At 47.4% G+C, this 16,350-nt stretch overlaps 1 protein-coding gene across 4 annotated transcripts in view; it reads left to right on the top strand.

The window, feature by feature from the left end:
* Nucleotides 1-16,350, top strand: part of LOC126528260 (uncharacterized) — a 58,671-nt gene that overhangs the window by 36,353 nt on the left and 5,968 nt on the right. For 2 of the 4 annotated variants that reach the window (XM_072284222.1, XM_050176147.3), the window contains exons 2-4: nt 4,454-4,588; nt 13,321-13,426; nt 14,360-14,493. In XM_072284222.1, the coding sequence (XP_072140323.1) occupies nt 4,507-4,588; nt 13,321-13,426; nt 14,360-14,493 (322 nt within the window). In that variant the 5' untranslated portion in view covers nt 4,454-4,506. Of the gene's footprint in view, nt 1-4,453; nt 4,589-9,007; nt 9,175-13,169; nt 13,192-13,320; nt 13,427-14,359; nt 14,494-16,350 lie in introns of those variants that run through there. The other 2 variants (XM_050176148.3, XR_008611871.2) reach the window with 2 other exon arrangements.

Raw genomic sequence — 16,350 nt, 5'->3', positions numbered from 1 at the left:
AGATAAAATACTCTCTTGCTCCAGTTAACATGTTTCTAATCTGTGAAAAAATGCAGTACGGAAAATTGTTAGCTGGGACAGTAATGCATCTTACTGTGCAATTTGAGTCCGTATTTCCTAGATTGAGGGCGCACAAGTTACCAATGATTATGCTTCGCGTACTGGCTGACTTCAATTATGCAAGTACAACATGCACTTTAATGTTATTTCCTTTAAAAGTTTATAATAAAACTTGGTTCGTTATGACTGCAGCTGTGATAGTAGCATCAGTTCTGATGCGAATCACATAAATCTGGGTCAGCAAAAATTATCATTTCGCGTCGACTCGCCTCTCTTCAGTAACCAGAGAGAGTCGTCGCTGAAACGCCTTGTATATAAGAAATAACAACGCTGAAGTTTCAAGCAAGAACATTAGTAACGCAATTGGACATCAAGCTAATGCTTATTTTGTTCCCCGTGCCTAGATTTAAGTCTTTACAACAAAAATGTGAATTGAAAATCTTTGTGTGTTTTTTTTTTCTAAATCTTGTCGTCGCTTGTAAAAGTTATACCGTTCATGAGGGGCCATTTTTCTAGTAAATAACTTTATTTTTCCTTTGCTGCATTCCGAGCCATCCATTGGTATATATTAAGACTGATTTGTAACTACCGCTGCACACCTGCGTCTAAAACTAATAGACCTGGAAAAAAAATGCACGATAACTATAAACAAGCCGTTTCTCAACCCGGCGGCGCAAAATGAGTGCACTGTGCTAGCGGTGTGGTCGCCCTGAAAATGTGACATTTAGCGCTTTAACTGAACAAACAACAGACGCAATTTTAATCGTGTACTCTGCCGTAGGCTGTAGCTCAGTTCTCAATTTGATTAAGTTAATGTAACCACAATGATTGGGAACGCAATAATAAAAGAAGAACTATACAACTATGCGGGTTAGTGAACGTGTTGATACGGTAGAGTATAGTGCAACATTTTGATTGGCGGTTTAAGCCTTAATTGTTAGTTACCGCCGCGCACGCGCGGCCATTCCGCGACTTTCCGCGGGCGTTCTGTGAAATTAACGCTGTGCATTCTGCTGGCGGCTTTCGGGCGCTCTAGAGCGCTTTATGCGGAGCTGTTTGCATTCGGCTGGTCAAAACAGAGTTCTCAGAACACGCGTTCGCCTGACTCACGCAAAGCGCCGCGGTCCAGTTCAGAGCGCTTGGAGGCGCTCTCACCTTCGACCTCGAAGGGCGACCGAGACCTGACAGAATTCCTGTCACGTTCTTCTCGCGCGTGATTTCTCCGTGAGAAGCCGCTCGACGAAGTCACTCCACAAGCCGACTACGGATAGCTTTTATACCTCCTAGTCTCTCTATTGTGCCTATGCAAGTAGCTGTCTTCTTTACCATACCATTTTTGCTATCCCCTACCCTAGTTGAAGACACGCTTTCTTTGCCTCTTCCCTCGACTTTTCCACTGCTGCTGCCGCCGCCGCCACCGCTGAGAACTTGTATAATATGTACGTGGTAGGGGACGCGGAAGAGTCATTTGTGAGCCCGCTCCAGCCAGAACTTCGTAGGCGTCGCCATAGTACCCTCTCGCGCTCTCTGGTCGCTGTCACAATGCCTTCTGGAACTTCCTGGCAATCGATGCAATGTCCTGTGGACGGCTATAGTTACGCGTTAGCATCCCGCAAAAGCATTGCAGAACTTGCAGCGCTTACTTTTGCACTCGCGTGCGACATCCCATGCAGAGGAGAGAGAGCATGGTAGAAAGAGGGGAGACCAGAGAATTCGTAAAGCCAACGCCCTGACAAAATGGGTCAATAATAGCCGCTCTTCGGTCGTGGCAGCTTGCATGCATGGGATCATCGCGGGAGAGGAGAAATGCGCAGTCAGAGAGCGTGCTTCGTTTGGGGTCTTCAATGAAACAAACCTTATACTACTAGACCTGGTAAAATCTTGCGGGCAGACTGCGAAAAATTTTAATTCAATGTTCTTATACGGCATGTCCCTGGTATTTCTGAAAAATAAATACTGCGCAAGTTCGTACATGCGGACAACTGACGCAGGGCGGGCCGACGCAAAGCCGCACTACATAAAGCACCGCAGCGTCAGGACGACAACGCGGAAAGCGGCTGTGCAGCAAACCAACACTTCAGCGATGATTCGATGCGCCCGTGTGAGGGAATGGCAATGCTAACTTCCTCGCGGGCTACGAACATTTGCGCACAACAACGTCTCGAGCAAACACGTCTCGCTGTGTGTTCTGTGTACTATACGCATGGGTAAACACAAGGGGTACACGCAAGGTAACGTTTGACATCATCACGATTGTCGTAGGCCGCTAACATCACTGCCAAATATCGTCAATGAACGCAAACAGCACAGAAAGCTGCGCTTACATCGATTCCCACAGTGCATGGGTTCGGCATGATTTTTTATTTCCTTTTTCTTTCTTGCTTTTTGCTTTGTGGACACAAGTCGAAATTCAGTAAGTGCAATCACAAGAAGTTTTACTTGTCCCGTGATTGAAGTTCAATAGCATAAGTAAGTCTTTTTTTACGGCGAAGCTGTCTATGGCTAGGATCTCGAAAAGGGAATGTGTCCGCGATGGTGACAAAAACAAATAATCATGTGGGCCGATTCTGGTGATAGTGTAGAAAGGGTCCAAGCTCAATGGCACATTCCCCTGTGGGCTCGGAGACCTGCAACGCGCCCTTGAACTACCCTTGTTACACGTGGGACCCAGGCACAAGGGTAAGGACAGGTGTTTGTACAACTTTGTTTGTACAAAGTTTGTACAAATTTTTCAAAAAGGACTGTTAAAAAAATCATTAACCCTTCCCTACGGGGAAATGGGGGCAAGCGAAGCTTGTTCGGCGTGCACTTGACCTTCGTCGCGGTATGAATGAATGAATGAATGAATGAATGAATGAATGAATGAATGAATGAATGAATGAATGAATGAATAAAACCACGTTTATTCCACATTAAAATGCGCCGAAGACGCTGTGATGGAAAGGGGAGGGGTGTTATTGCAAAAGGGGAAGGGTAAGGCTGCCTCCGTTTTATTAACGAACGTCCGAGGTTAAGTAAGCCACAGGTAACGGTGCCGGATCGCTTCGGCCTCCCGCTGACTCAGCTTGGAATCTTCTCGTTGCTGTCGGATTGTCTCGGCTCGGGCGGCTCTAACGGCTTGATCGGCGCGCCGACGACGAGCCCTTTCACGGGCGAGTTCTCACCGCCACTCGTCGAACGCTGCCCATTCCTCGGGAGAACGCACGACTCGTGGCCGTCCCACCCGTTTTCCGAGACTGAACTGAACCAGGGCTGCCAATCCGCGAATCGCCTGAAATTTCTCCGTTTCTATCGAAGTTTCCCTCGCTTGCCCACATAATTATATAATACTAAATATTCATTGTTTCATTCATCACTTCCATTTTTACGATGAGGAATATTATTGCATAGGCTTTACACCTCGCGTAAATTTCACAAAAATTAGTTCTGCGTGCGAAAACCGTGGCCCAAGCAAATTGGCGAGGTGAAGTGTTACCGGAATATTGAACCTGATAAATGAAACCCCATCTTTGGCTTAGATGTAATGCACCTCATCAGAACGTAGTACTTCTTTAATAACTTTCTTTTGCAAACTTTTGCACAAAGTTGGTCGAGCGCTTCAGTGTCGCCAGATGATCGCACAACAAACGGCCAAACGGCTGAAGGGAATAACCCAAAAGTAGCCGAAGCCAGGCGTTCAGTAGCCGCGCTGTTTTTCTCGTATTTCTTCTTTTTAGTCAAACGTCAGGACTATAGCACGGTCCACACCATTATTCACAGGTTGTTGGACGGCTAAGCACGAGGTCGTGGGGTCAAATCCCGGCCACGGCGGCCGCATTTCTATGGGGGCGAAATGCGAAAACACCCGTGTACCTAGATTTAGGTGCACGTTAAAGAACATCAGGTGGCCATAAAATTAATCCGGAGTCTCCCACTACGGCGTGCCTCGTAATCAGGTCGTCAGACTTGTCTTCGACAAGTGAAGAATCCTTTCTTTGTACTGAGGCTTTTCTCGTTCCTCCGCTGTTGATGCATACATCAATGTACCAAGAATCAATCAATCTTTATTACAAATAAAAAAATGTAGTGATACTTAGGCGAATATGCGGAAGGAGGCCCCGAAGTTACAAACCGCACGAGCAGAGCATGTGAATTCTCGCATATTATCAGCGTTTTTTTTTTTCTGTACTTATGTTGAACGCACTGTTGTGAGCGGCTACATATATAATCTGCGTATTTCGCTCCTCCTTTAAGACTGCTCAGTAGCTTTTCTCGTGTCATGCACTAAACGCTGGAGCACCCCTATCATTTTTTTTTAAGTTTCGGGACTGTTATTTGGCAACACTATCTTTTAAAACACAGATTGGTTGCCCCAGACTGATTTCTTACGCTGATTCACTCTTCCTGACGGCAGAAACCTGACGAGTGGCTTGACTCGACTCGGCTGGGGCTACTGCACAAACGGACATGGCAACACGCAAGTTCTCAGCAGCGGTGGTTCTGGGGGCATTCCTGCTCGGCTCCTTGCACCTAGTTTCGTCCCAACAACGTGAGTGCGCTTCAGAGTCAACTGTGCAGGACTAGCTCTATGATTGCAAATGGAGTTCTGCGAATGAGATGCAGAACTCCATTTCTCTAGATTCTGTGGAAGCTAGAGAAATTTGCTGAAGTTACCAACTTCCTGACATCTCGAAGACAGGGCAAGACTTCATTTTCAAGCCATACTCGAACTTGGGCCATGGATAACCCAGCAGGTTTCTTCCGTTCTCAATTTCTTTTTTTTTTTTTTTTTCGTTTGAGCTCGCCTTTTGAACCTCACCAGCTGTACTTGAGCCTTCACGCGTACTTTGGGATTAAATTTTGGCAAAAAAAAAGACATTTTGCTGCATTAACTCACAGAGAGTTACTCGAGAGAGTGATAGAAAACCTTGTCATATCTACAGTAACAGAGAGCCTTGCAATGAGCGTCAAATATATATAGGCTAGGTTTACTTGGGAATCAAGGCTAGGAGTTAGAAGTACGTCCATCCCGTCGCTTCATTTCCTAATTTCACTTCTGTAAGGGTTAAAGCGCTACGAATGACGAAAATTTAAGATTTACTGATCAGCAATAACGTTTGCATTCGAAGAGGGCCAAGATCGCTTCGATAGCCTGTCGCATCATCCGTGTGCTTATTGGCGTTTCAGTTTGGGCGTACATCACACCCTGACCTTGTTCGAAATTGCAGCGCCACTGACTAGGACTGCTTTCCTCATTAAAAAAAACACATTTTGTTTTATGGCTACACAAGTCGCCTTCCAGCATTTAAATTAAAATTATTTCCCTTTTTACGCCGTTCACGCAACGGTTGCAGATCTCTCCTAAATAGGCATGCGACAATTAACGATAGGTGTTTTAACCGCTGCGAATGCTCATTAGCTCTAGCGATCTGCTGCTGTACTCCTGGTCGCGGGTGCGACTACGGCCTGTGGCGGCCGCATTCTGATGGAGGCAGGGTGCAGAAACGTGTGTGCCCAGCTCTCGCTTATATGGGACGCACATTAAAGAGCGCTGGGTAGTCCAAAATAATCCGGAGCCCTCCAACACGGTGCCCCTCATAACCCACTGTGCTCATTTGTTTCTGTTTCGTTTCTTTATCACAAGAAATCTTACGGGGAAGTTTGGCAGTACCGAATGACAAAATTTGAAGCCCAGGTGGTCCGAAGCGAACGCGTCTCTCCCGCGTCCACCCAATTACCACTTCGGCATCTCATAACCAGAGATTGTGGCCTTTGGGCGTAAAAAAAAATTCACGCCTAAATTAACCCGTGTTTGATCGGAAGTGCCCGATTAACGCACGTCGCGGTGGGCGTTGCAACGCGCGAACGAAGCCGCGGAGAACCTCCGCCATAGGTGGGCCGCGCCCCTCGTGATGTCGCGCAATTTCCGAGCCTATTGGCGGCGAGGAGTTACGGAGTCGCCATCTATCGGAAGCGCCTCGCTGGCGTACTATGAGGGATCACGTGGCGTGCCCTTCATAGGTTTTGCTGTCAGCGCTCACTGAAAACACCACGCGCGAGCTCTCCCGGACATTTCTGTAAGTACTTTCGAAACGAGAGAAGTTTTTTACTGTCTAAATAATAATCTTGGGCAAACTGAAAGCACACAATCGTTTACAGACGCTATCTCTTTACCGAATGCGTACAGTGAACGCCACTGCGCGCGGTCGCCGTGATGGAGTCTCCCGAACCGGCTTCTTGCGTGGAAGGTAGGTAAACGCTGAGAGCAAACTATGTGAAATATGTTCTTATAATGTTTGTATAACTAAATGGAGCGTAACAGAACGAAGCCTCAATGCAGCGATCGCGCAGATTCGCAGCAACCGACTGCGCGTCTGCATGCTTGTCCGCGCACTGTTTCGCTTTCTCCGCGCGCGCGTTTTCGCACCGCGCCATGAGCTTTAGGCTGCAGAATATGAGCATTTGACAGTATAAAAGCAACCATTGTTGCGTGGGCGCCATCAGAGCTGTTCAAAAATAATTTCATTGTAGAGACTTCGACCCCTACGGGGACTGTGATGTGCCGTCGCGACGATTCAATCTTTTTTTTCTTCTAAATTCTGTGACCTTTCAATATTATTTCTCGAGTTGCGTCGCAGTGTACGTTTATTAGTGTTCTCAGCGTGCAATTTCCCGCTGCTCCTTTTTTGTAATCCAGTACATTAATTCCTAACACAAACATGACCAAATGCCATGCTTTTTTTAAATGTGCTTCTTACCGCTGCCTTTCCACTCCACTGAACTTGCCAGTATCTATAGCATCGACAAGTTCATAGACAAAACCGTCATGACATTAGTCGTGCAGCGGACTGGGGCGACCGTCTCAGTGCGCGTTTTCAGAACATCGCAGACGGGGCGCCGTGGCAGAAATCTTCCTCGCGTCTGTGCTTGCTGCACACCCGAGTTGTAGCCGATGACTGTTTGCCGGTTTTATGTTTCGCGAGCCGAGCTTCACGCAGCTTCTTGTCCTGCAGCTACGTGTGAATAAGGATGACACCGACCTCCGTTACGTGCGTCCGGCCCTGTGGCACCGAGCAGTAGCCTACCATGTTGCGCGCCTTCAAAGGCAGCCGTTACCTATTGTAGTGCTTTCAAGCGTTGTAAAGGAGACACTCGAAGCGGGATAATTTCGCCACTAAATGAGGATCGCAGCGTACGAGGGAATTTAAACTCGTTTTCAGCTCGCTTCGGCGCTCCCGAAGCAGCCGACGCGGCCGATATGTCCACGTGATCCCTCCTAGCACGTCACGCCGACGGTGGCGCCAGCTTTTCCAGTGGTGGAGCTCGAGGCCAATAAGTCATCGGGCGAGGAGGATAGGGCGCCTGGAGAGCCTTTCCTCCTCTCTGGCTTGGGCGATCCGGCGCGGCGCTGCTTGAAAGTATTGCTGTCGCGTGCTGCGGAATGATTTCGAGATGTTTTAGATCTTACTTAGTGAAATTTACGCCATGTTAGTTCATATAAGGTCGTCAGGGAAGCCTTTCGGTGCATCGGTGACTACTGTAGGCGGAAATATGTCTTGCGGGCGCAAAAATGTGACGCGCATAGTCAGCCGCGGTGTACGCGCACTATCAGTCGCGGTGCGTGTATGTGTTATTTACTATTTTGCTTATATCGATTTTAATTCAACAAAGGAAACCGGCGTCTCTGTATTACCAGTATTAAATGGTAAATCAGCTCACTGTCTGATCGATTGGCGTAGGGAGTAAAACATAAAACATAAGAGCGCATACTCGTGCACGGCCAACCTAAGGCACCCACGAAACATTTGAGCGGCAGGCGCTGTCAAATATTTGTGATACACTGGCATCGTTCTGACGCATTTCAAGTCTAGTGTGCTTGAAATTACCATATGTCTACGCTAGCCTTGCTGCATGAGGCCCATGGCGCTGCTCAACACAGCGATCACTGCGGTTGGTGAGCCAGCACGATACATATATGAGCTGTGTGCTTCGGCATTGCCTTCTTGGCCTGTATACAGCCATAATATATGAGAGGATTCGCATAAAAAGAATGCGATGTCTATTTTTGAGCGCAAAATTTCCGTAATACGTGTGAGTGCGTCGTAGAGAACTGAACGAACACAACCGAAAAAAAAAATTCGGTTATCATCCTCTTTCTCTAAAAAGCAAGAGAAAACGGGCTAACGCCGCACAATGTTTATAAATATATAACCGCTGATGCCGTATGCTTGGACCATGTGCTATATAGAAAAAAGATATCTGTAATCCAGCACCTACTACTGCTTAGGACGCTCTCGCAGTTCGTAAACGGTCGCTTTGCTGGACAAGCTTAATTCAGACTAAGGTATGCTGCTATTACTAGCCAAAACTATTTTATTCATGGGTGGAAACCTCATCCATCCAACCAAATAGTCACGCAATGTAACCTGCAGCGAACAGTTTGAGCGCTTGTCAAAGTATAACAGTAGAGCTCCTATCGTAGCAGAACGGTACCCACGCTGTTACGATCGTCGCGTATGTTTCATGGCTCCTAAACCGCAGCTTAGAAATAGAGGATAACACTGCAATAAGGTCGCATTAGTGATTGGAACATTCATAAATACACAATTGACCTCAGAGGCTGATTGCAGGCTCAAATATGCGCGCACACATCGCGCTGCGTGTTCCGTCCACCTCAACGCCAGCAGAAATACCGACCATGACGCATTAAACCACTTCAGCACGTCTCACAGAACCGTTTACCACGTAGAAGACGCACGTCATACTAAACAGACCGCACGACCACGAAAACAAACGCCAAAACCTACCGCCGAGCGTATACCTGCCATGCCAAACACCGCTTTCCCCCAAGCCAGTATGGCGCTGCTCATAGGCGGCGCCACTGCTCTCACAATATGGCGGCGCCTACGAAAAAACGGTCTATAGCGACCAGATAAGCGATCGCCGATAGCGTCCTCCTTCGGCGCGCGTTATCAGTCGCGCTCGCAAATGCGAGGTGCTTCGTGCCGAACCGAGCGGCGGCGACGGAACGTGCGGCTGTGCGAATACGAAGTGCAATGGCGCTGTTCCTTCGTCGCCTAGCGCTGCTCTTCGTCCTCGTATTGCTCATGGAAGTCGCTTCGGCGTCGGGTGAAGGTGCGTTAGCTTCGATCCCGTCGCCCGTTGTCGCGCTTTCGCATAGATCGCTTCGCGTCGGCGACTCTCGGTGGTGGTCGAAACATTTTATTCACGAAGTTAATAAGAGAGTTGCTTGCTGGCCGTCTGAGTGACTGCCCCTATTCCGGGACGCCATTGGAGATGGCCGCTGCCCGGGCGCGCGCTACCAAGGAACGTTGAGCTTCCAAGGTAGAGCAGCCGAGCGGGTACTCCTCCCAAGCCTCTCTTAGTAGGGATGGGGAAAGGGGATGAGAAGGAAAGCGGAGTGGCGGCGCACGAAGTCGCGACTCTCAACAGTCTTGTCGCCCACGGTGCGCTGCCGAGAAACACCGAGTTCCGCCGTCGGCTTTGGTCTTTCTCTAACGGCGCTCGGCGGTTTGTATGCACTTCCGGCAGCTCGAGCTTCGACGCGATGCGAGGGCCGCGCGCGCTGTTACTTGTCAGCTTACGGGACTCGACTCCTAGCGTGTGTATAGTACTCGTACTCTGTGCACGATGTGACACGCGTCGCGGTGTTCCTTCCTCTCTGCTCGTTCTCGGTTTCGTTTCTCTACGCGGGTGGCCGGATTGTCCCTTTGAGTAGGGATTTGCTTACACGCTTCTCTTTGTTTCTGTGCATACTTTGGTTTTATATATGTTTATGTATGAATAATAATAATAATAATAATAACAATAATAAGTGATAATTGTGCAGAAACCATTCACGATGATTCTCAGTGCAATCGACTGTCAGCAGACTACGAGCAATTAATTGTCCACGATAAGTCCGACACGACACTTACTTGCGCTGTTTCTCGATGAAAAAAAAAAGAAGCCTGCTTGCGTTTACTTAAGTGTGCATATATACTACGCTGTCTCGAAAGCCAGTGCGAAAACGGAAAGAAGGGAAACATCGCTGTCGCTCGTTCAACTTTTCTGGCGTACGATATCTCCGTACTCGGCATATACGTAGTTTACTGCATCTTCAAAAACGTGACACTTCGGCCTAGTCTTGTCTCCGGGTGTTGCTCTAGCGCGTTAAGTAATTTCACCCAAAACTCCCCGCTTTATTTTTTCTTTTTCTTTTGACACCCACACGACAAAAAAAAAGAGAAACGTTGGCTATGTGTTCATTTGAAGTATTAAGAGGCGCCTCTCAGGTTTACTTTTTTTCTGTGCATCCTTGCCCGTTACCCGAAACGAGGGTTTCGGCGGTTTCAATTCGCGCTGCGGCGGCCGGTTATACACCCGCCCTGGTTGCTTAGTAGCCTTGGTTTTGCGCTGCTAAGCACGAGGTCGCGGGATCGAATCGCGGGATCGGCCGCATTTAGATGGGGGCGAAATGCACAGAACACTGGTGTACTTAGATTTAGGTGCGCGTTAAAGAACTTCGGGTGGTCAAAATTAATCAGGAATCCTCCCCCCCCCCCCCCCCCCCCATCACTACGGCGTGCCTTATAATCGGATTCTGGTTTTGGCACGTCAAACCCCACAATTTTTACGGTCGGCCATGAACAATGGCTGGGCACCAAACCCGCCCCCTTTATTTTTGCGGTGCTGCTTGCGTGCGTCGTATGTTATCGGCTTATTCGCATACATGTAAGCAGATTATTCGCACACGCAGGGGCCCATCGGAGAGAGCGAGTTATCACTGAACAGCCGGTAAAAGTCCGGCTCCCTGAGCGACGTTTGCCTCCTTAACTACGCATGTTCTCGTGTTTTATGCCCATGTACTATGCACGCGGTGGTGTAAATTACTGTACTTTTGCCCAGATTCCATGTTTCACTGCGCGCATTCGACGTTCTGAATCGTTCGGAAAATATTCGGAAGGAATTTGTATTTACGAATAGTGAATATTCGAAGATCGAATCTAATAGGGCACTACTCGATTCGTTGTTCTTATTCGAAAGTTTCGTATATTCGCAGACTCCTACATCCTGTGCGCGCTTGTGTGTGTGTTTTTCCTCCCCCCCCCCCCCCCCTTCTTGCGCTAATTCCTCTCGTCAGCCGAAACAAGTTCCTGTAAAGGCGGCCTCGGAGAGCTCTGTGATCCTGGCTTCTAATGAACCTCGCATCGTTCAGAACGTCGCCCTCGTGGGATTCGTGTATAGTGTAAATTACGCAGGTCCAAATCACGTCTTACTATCCATCTGAAGCGAAGCTTTCGGCAACCGGTTACTCAAACGCTATAAGCGAAAACGAAAGGCGATTGCGACCTAGTGGTTAGAGCATTGGAACTGCTGTACTGGGAGCCCATTACGTGCCCATCATAGAGCGCGTAATTCTTTCTTTATTAATATGAACCATACAACAGCACAGCGGCAACACCCAGCAATCACGGTGAGGAAACTCCGCGAGTGCTCGCAAAGAAAACTTCGCTGTAAAATAACGTTGGGGGCGCGAGCCTACGACGGACGTCGGGTTGAGAACTTGGGACACTGTGAAATTCAAAAGGCCACCGCTGCTCCATGTCTGACCACGGTGGCATATCATGACCATGGTCGGAAACGATGCCGTGCTGCTTGGTAACCCGCCGTTTCTGACAATCCTTTTGACAAGTGCTTTACGCGAAACGCACGGTCTAGGTTAGTACAGCAGTCGCGTTCTGTTAATTTGACCCTTGCGGGACCACCAGTTTTTGTCGAATTATCCGATAGGTCGAATTAACAAACGGTGGCAACATGAACTGATTCAAATCATTTTTTTTTTCATTGCATGAAGTAGACTGACCTCATCGACACACCTAGGAACGGTAATACAATAAATACATGCAATCGTCAGCCACTGGCCGACTGACCTCAACACTGTCGTTGGCCCTGGCAAAATCCTCAAGAGAGACATAACTCAGGACCTAGTGCCAGTCGTCATTATCTCTGCAAGACAGTTTGGTGTCGTTACTGTCTTCAATTAGCGAAGTTGTGGCGCCGTATGCTGAATGTCTTATATTTTTCAGGCTTTTTTCTTTTTTTGTAACCACAGCGCGCATGAGTTGGTGGGGGTTGGGGGTCGTTGGGGGTCGAATTAAGGGAAGCGGCGTGCTTTCGCGCAAGAACTAAAGGAGTTTTCCTTTCGTAGCGCTATGTTTCGTTTCTCTACGGTAGTGTCCTATGTTTTCGAATCAAGCGAAAAGTCGAATTAACCAATATCGAATTAACGGGCGTCGATTGCATATGGAATCAACAGACAATGAAGTCAAGGAAAGCATGAAGAAATTTAAGTATTTATTTTTAAGGCGAATTGGTTTCTTTGGCTCTTTCGGCCGTTTTCGTTGTTGGTTGGAGATCGGCGGTAGGTCGCTGTTTGGACTTGGCAAGAAAAACGTTCGTTCATTCGCTCGCTCGTTCGTTCAAGCTATTCGCTCACATCACAGCGATAGAACTATGTAAAACAGCGAAAGTTGCAATCAAATGTAAAGTATTGTAACTTAGAGGGTGGTGCACTACTGTTGGAATACATATTGATACAAGATCGATTACTATGTTTAGAACTTCTTGGGCAAGAGACACCGCCTAGCTAGCCCCTCAAAGCTATTGTTTGGGGCCAATTTCTCGAATCTAACATGAAATTCGTATTCTTCTTTGAATGTGTTTTATCGTCCTATGCCTTTTTTTCTGAGAGCCCACTGAGTGTGCGACATTGCTCGTAACCCAGTTGCACACAGCTTGTCTTCCATAAGAAATGTGCAGAAAGAATTATTGCCGCATGTGACTGCAAGGGTAAAAGTACATGCAGAAAAGACAACGGCGTCCTTAAGTTTATGGATATGGGCATCTTCAAAAGCACAAACATGCAATAATTGTTTAGTCGTCATCTGCTCTCGTCCTTTCGTACAATGTGTGTCTTGGCGACAACGGGAACCTCTACAGTGCACGCGATATGACGAATTGTCGAAATTGTCTGACGTCGCACCGATAAAAGTGGATCTCGTAGGCCTGGAGTCGTAGGCCTGGAGTCGTAGGCCTGGAGGCAAGTCTCTTGCAACGGCGAATAGCCTTGTTTTCACAAGGAAGCCTCAGGTATACAACACATGTTTTTGTTTTACTTCGGGACACCCCGTGTTATAGTCTCTTTCTTCATTCTTCTGTCGAACGTTCTTGTTCAAAAATGTTACTTGCTTTTTTTTTTATCTGCCTTTCCCAACGCAGGACCAAAATCACAAGATTGTTATCCAGACCTGGTCTCTGGGTGCTACAGATATTACCATAGCAGATTGTGGGGAGATTTTGACGGAAACTACGATAGAGCCTGCAGGTACGAACGTTCACTGGCGTTTTTTTTTCCTTAAGGGTACGAAAAGTCGCAGCAGCGCTGACATCTTGCGGTGTTAGGTGTGGCCAGGTGTTGTGCTGAGCGGTCGAATACACTTGTACTCCGCTTCTAAAGTGAATCTTGCTTTGCCTCTTCGAGTAGGTTTCGTCAATAGGTGTGTCATCCGGGACATTTATTTCCCCCTGGAATAGTTCGTTGGTGTAAATAATGATCTGTAGAAATAAAAAAAGGGGATAAAAAAGGGACACGGAGAGACACGCACCGCAGACAAGCGCTTGTCTGTGGTGTGGGACTTCTTTTTTCGCGCTGTTTGGTGCGAGTCCTTGTTTATTTCGCGCTTTTAAACCTCAATTCTAAATATGAACCGACTATATAGCCCTCATCGAGATGTTATAAATAATTATCGTATATAACGAAGTTAATTTAAACTTTCCCTCGCAAATACCAGCATGTAAAGAATACATATGTACTTATAACGAATGTTCTATATAACGGAGTTATTATCGTGTCGGTTGCAGCTTCGTTTAAATAACGAGGCTCGGCTGTATTATCTACGACATTTTGATAATTATCTTTCTAAACAATTGCTCTGGGCGGTATGTTGTAATTAAAAAATTAGCAAGCATAACCTTTGGCCGGAAAATGAGGTTCCAGCATCAGCTTCGAGAAACCGGGATTGAAAGTGTACCGTGAAATGTTTTGCTCTACCACTTTTTTTTTGCTTCCGTGCTGCATCCTTTTCCAATTCGGAAATATACTAAGTGGAACGGCGATGCGTTTCCCTGGGGAGTCGTACGCCAGGCCTGTGGCCACGCCGAACCGTTGGGAAATGTCTGAACTGGAAAAGCCAACTGTGGCCCCGCTGACACCGCCGCCGTTCATTGAGATCTTTCGTTGTCCTTCACTCTCCTTCAGGAACGTGACGGCTAAGTATCCGTGCCACCAGAGGTTAGCCTCATGCCCGGAGCCAGTGAGATCGAACTTCAGTCGCCAGGAGAGCGGATACGAAGCCCTTCGCGATCTTATCTGCGACCGCAAGGCCTTTCAAGGTGAGAAATGCCGCGTCATCTTCTCTAACACGCGCAGAGCTTTGCCCTAGGAATTCACGCCCCAAGGCTTCAGTTTGTGCTCAGTCTCTGTCCGGAAAGGCTCTTTTTACATCGCTCGTTAGATCCGAACCGAAATTACCGAGCTATTTATTCGCGCTGTCGCCATTATGGAAAGATAGAATGTATATGTGTGCAACAATAAACTCAAAGTAAGTCATTTCTTTTAACCCTTACCATTAACACGCCCACATTTCATGTCAATCATTCAGAACAATAGCTGTCGGCAAAGGTGTGTACTGGAGTCGACATTAAATTTTAGCAAGGCGCGACATTTCTGAACAAACCCCAATTATTTCTGAAGCCTGGCTAAGCAGCTTACAATTTAGATCTTTTTTGCAGTCTGGACTATACAGCCAACACACTGATGTAGTGTTTACTGGCTGAAATACAAAACTTGACGGCAACAAGTATGGCATTGAAATACGTCTGCACAAACGCGAAGTGAATCATCGAGTGAAATTTAATAATATTTCGGCTTCCACACGGGAGCCTTGTTCAGAACAATAATCAGCGAATCGCCGGTTACTGTTGTATATTTTATAATGTGACGCAGGCGGCGAGTGTACATAGTCGTAGTCTTGTGGCGTGTGCTTTTTGCGTGTTAGGCGAGAGCACTTGAGCTCAGGTGGCCGTGTCCGAATGACTCGTGCCGCATGCTCCTATTTACACAAGCCTCGATGTGCATCTATAGAGTTGCTTGATTCATTGTTTCAGCAACAACAATCGGGCAAGGTTCCTCTATAACTTTTCTTTAAACTAGCTTTCTGCACTGCGAGTATATGTGAATATTCAGAAGCCACGAGACTACATTCCTAACCAAGCACCTAACTTTATTTGAACAGTTTCAAAACATATTAGCAATGTCCGGTTTGGGCCTGATTATCACCCCTTCAACATAAGCGTTTTTCACATGTCCCGCATTCACCGCACGTTCGAAGACCACGGTGTTCTCGGAGTTCAGACATGCTTCTGAAACGATCCTCACACATTTTTCTTTTTTTTATAACTTATATCCTCTAAGAAAATCCCCAGCTGAAGGAGTGCTTCTCGGAATGCGTAAACGCTTCATAGGATGTCATGCAGTACTTTTGGAACGAATCTCTCAGTCGTGAAACGTCTTTAAAAACGGTCGAAGGGTGGCTGAAACCGATGTACTGAAAACATGTTGTAGCATTATCGCTTATATACTTTCAATCGTACTACCAAACTCTGGTACTACCCGCGCGGGTTACTTTGCTATTGTTGTGTAGAGGAAGCGAGCCATTAATTACTCGATCAATTAGGTGCCGCGTGCAGAGATGGGGGCCGATGTCGCGGCAGGCGCGACGCAAGAAAGAGAGAGAGAATAAACATTTTTATTGGGTGAATGCAGCTTTGGAGAGGCGTCCTCATTCCAGAATGCCTTGAGCTCGCGAAGCTCAGAGATGGGCATCCGAGCAGAAATGGTCGCGTCTGAGAGGGCTCAATGCTGCTCACTATGCCATCATCAATAGGTACAATTCATCAAACTGAAAAGTGGTGAGTTCATCAGGAGTTGTAAGGCCTACAAATGTGCAATCCGCCGAAAAATTTTTTTCGCGGGTTGTTTGTTCGCTGGTGGCGTCTTGCGCACACGCTCGGCATTTCAGTTTTTTTGCAGCTGTGTGATACGTCATCGTGGTGCGCACATGTGGCCCGAGTGGCGCGCCCGGTACACGTCCAGCTAGTCACGTGTCGGCTAATCCGTTCTTTGGTCGCTGACAATTAAACGCCGACGCTCTCTTTCTTCGGCCTCGTCTCGTGCAAGGTGTGATGCTC

The sequence above is a fragment of the Dermacentor andersoni genome, chromosome 9 (assembly GCF_023375885.2).
Source record: "Dermacentor andersoni chromosome 9, qqDerAnde1_hic_scaffold, whole genome shotgun sequence".
Lineage (NCBI taxonomy): Eukaryota > Metazoa > Arthropoda > Arachnida > Ixodida > Ixodidae > Dermacentor > Dermacentor andersoni.
This window is presented reverse-complemented; position numbering and strand designations above follow the sequence as displayed.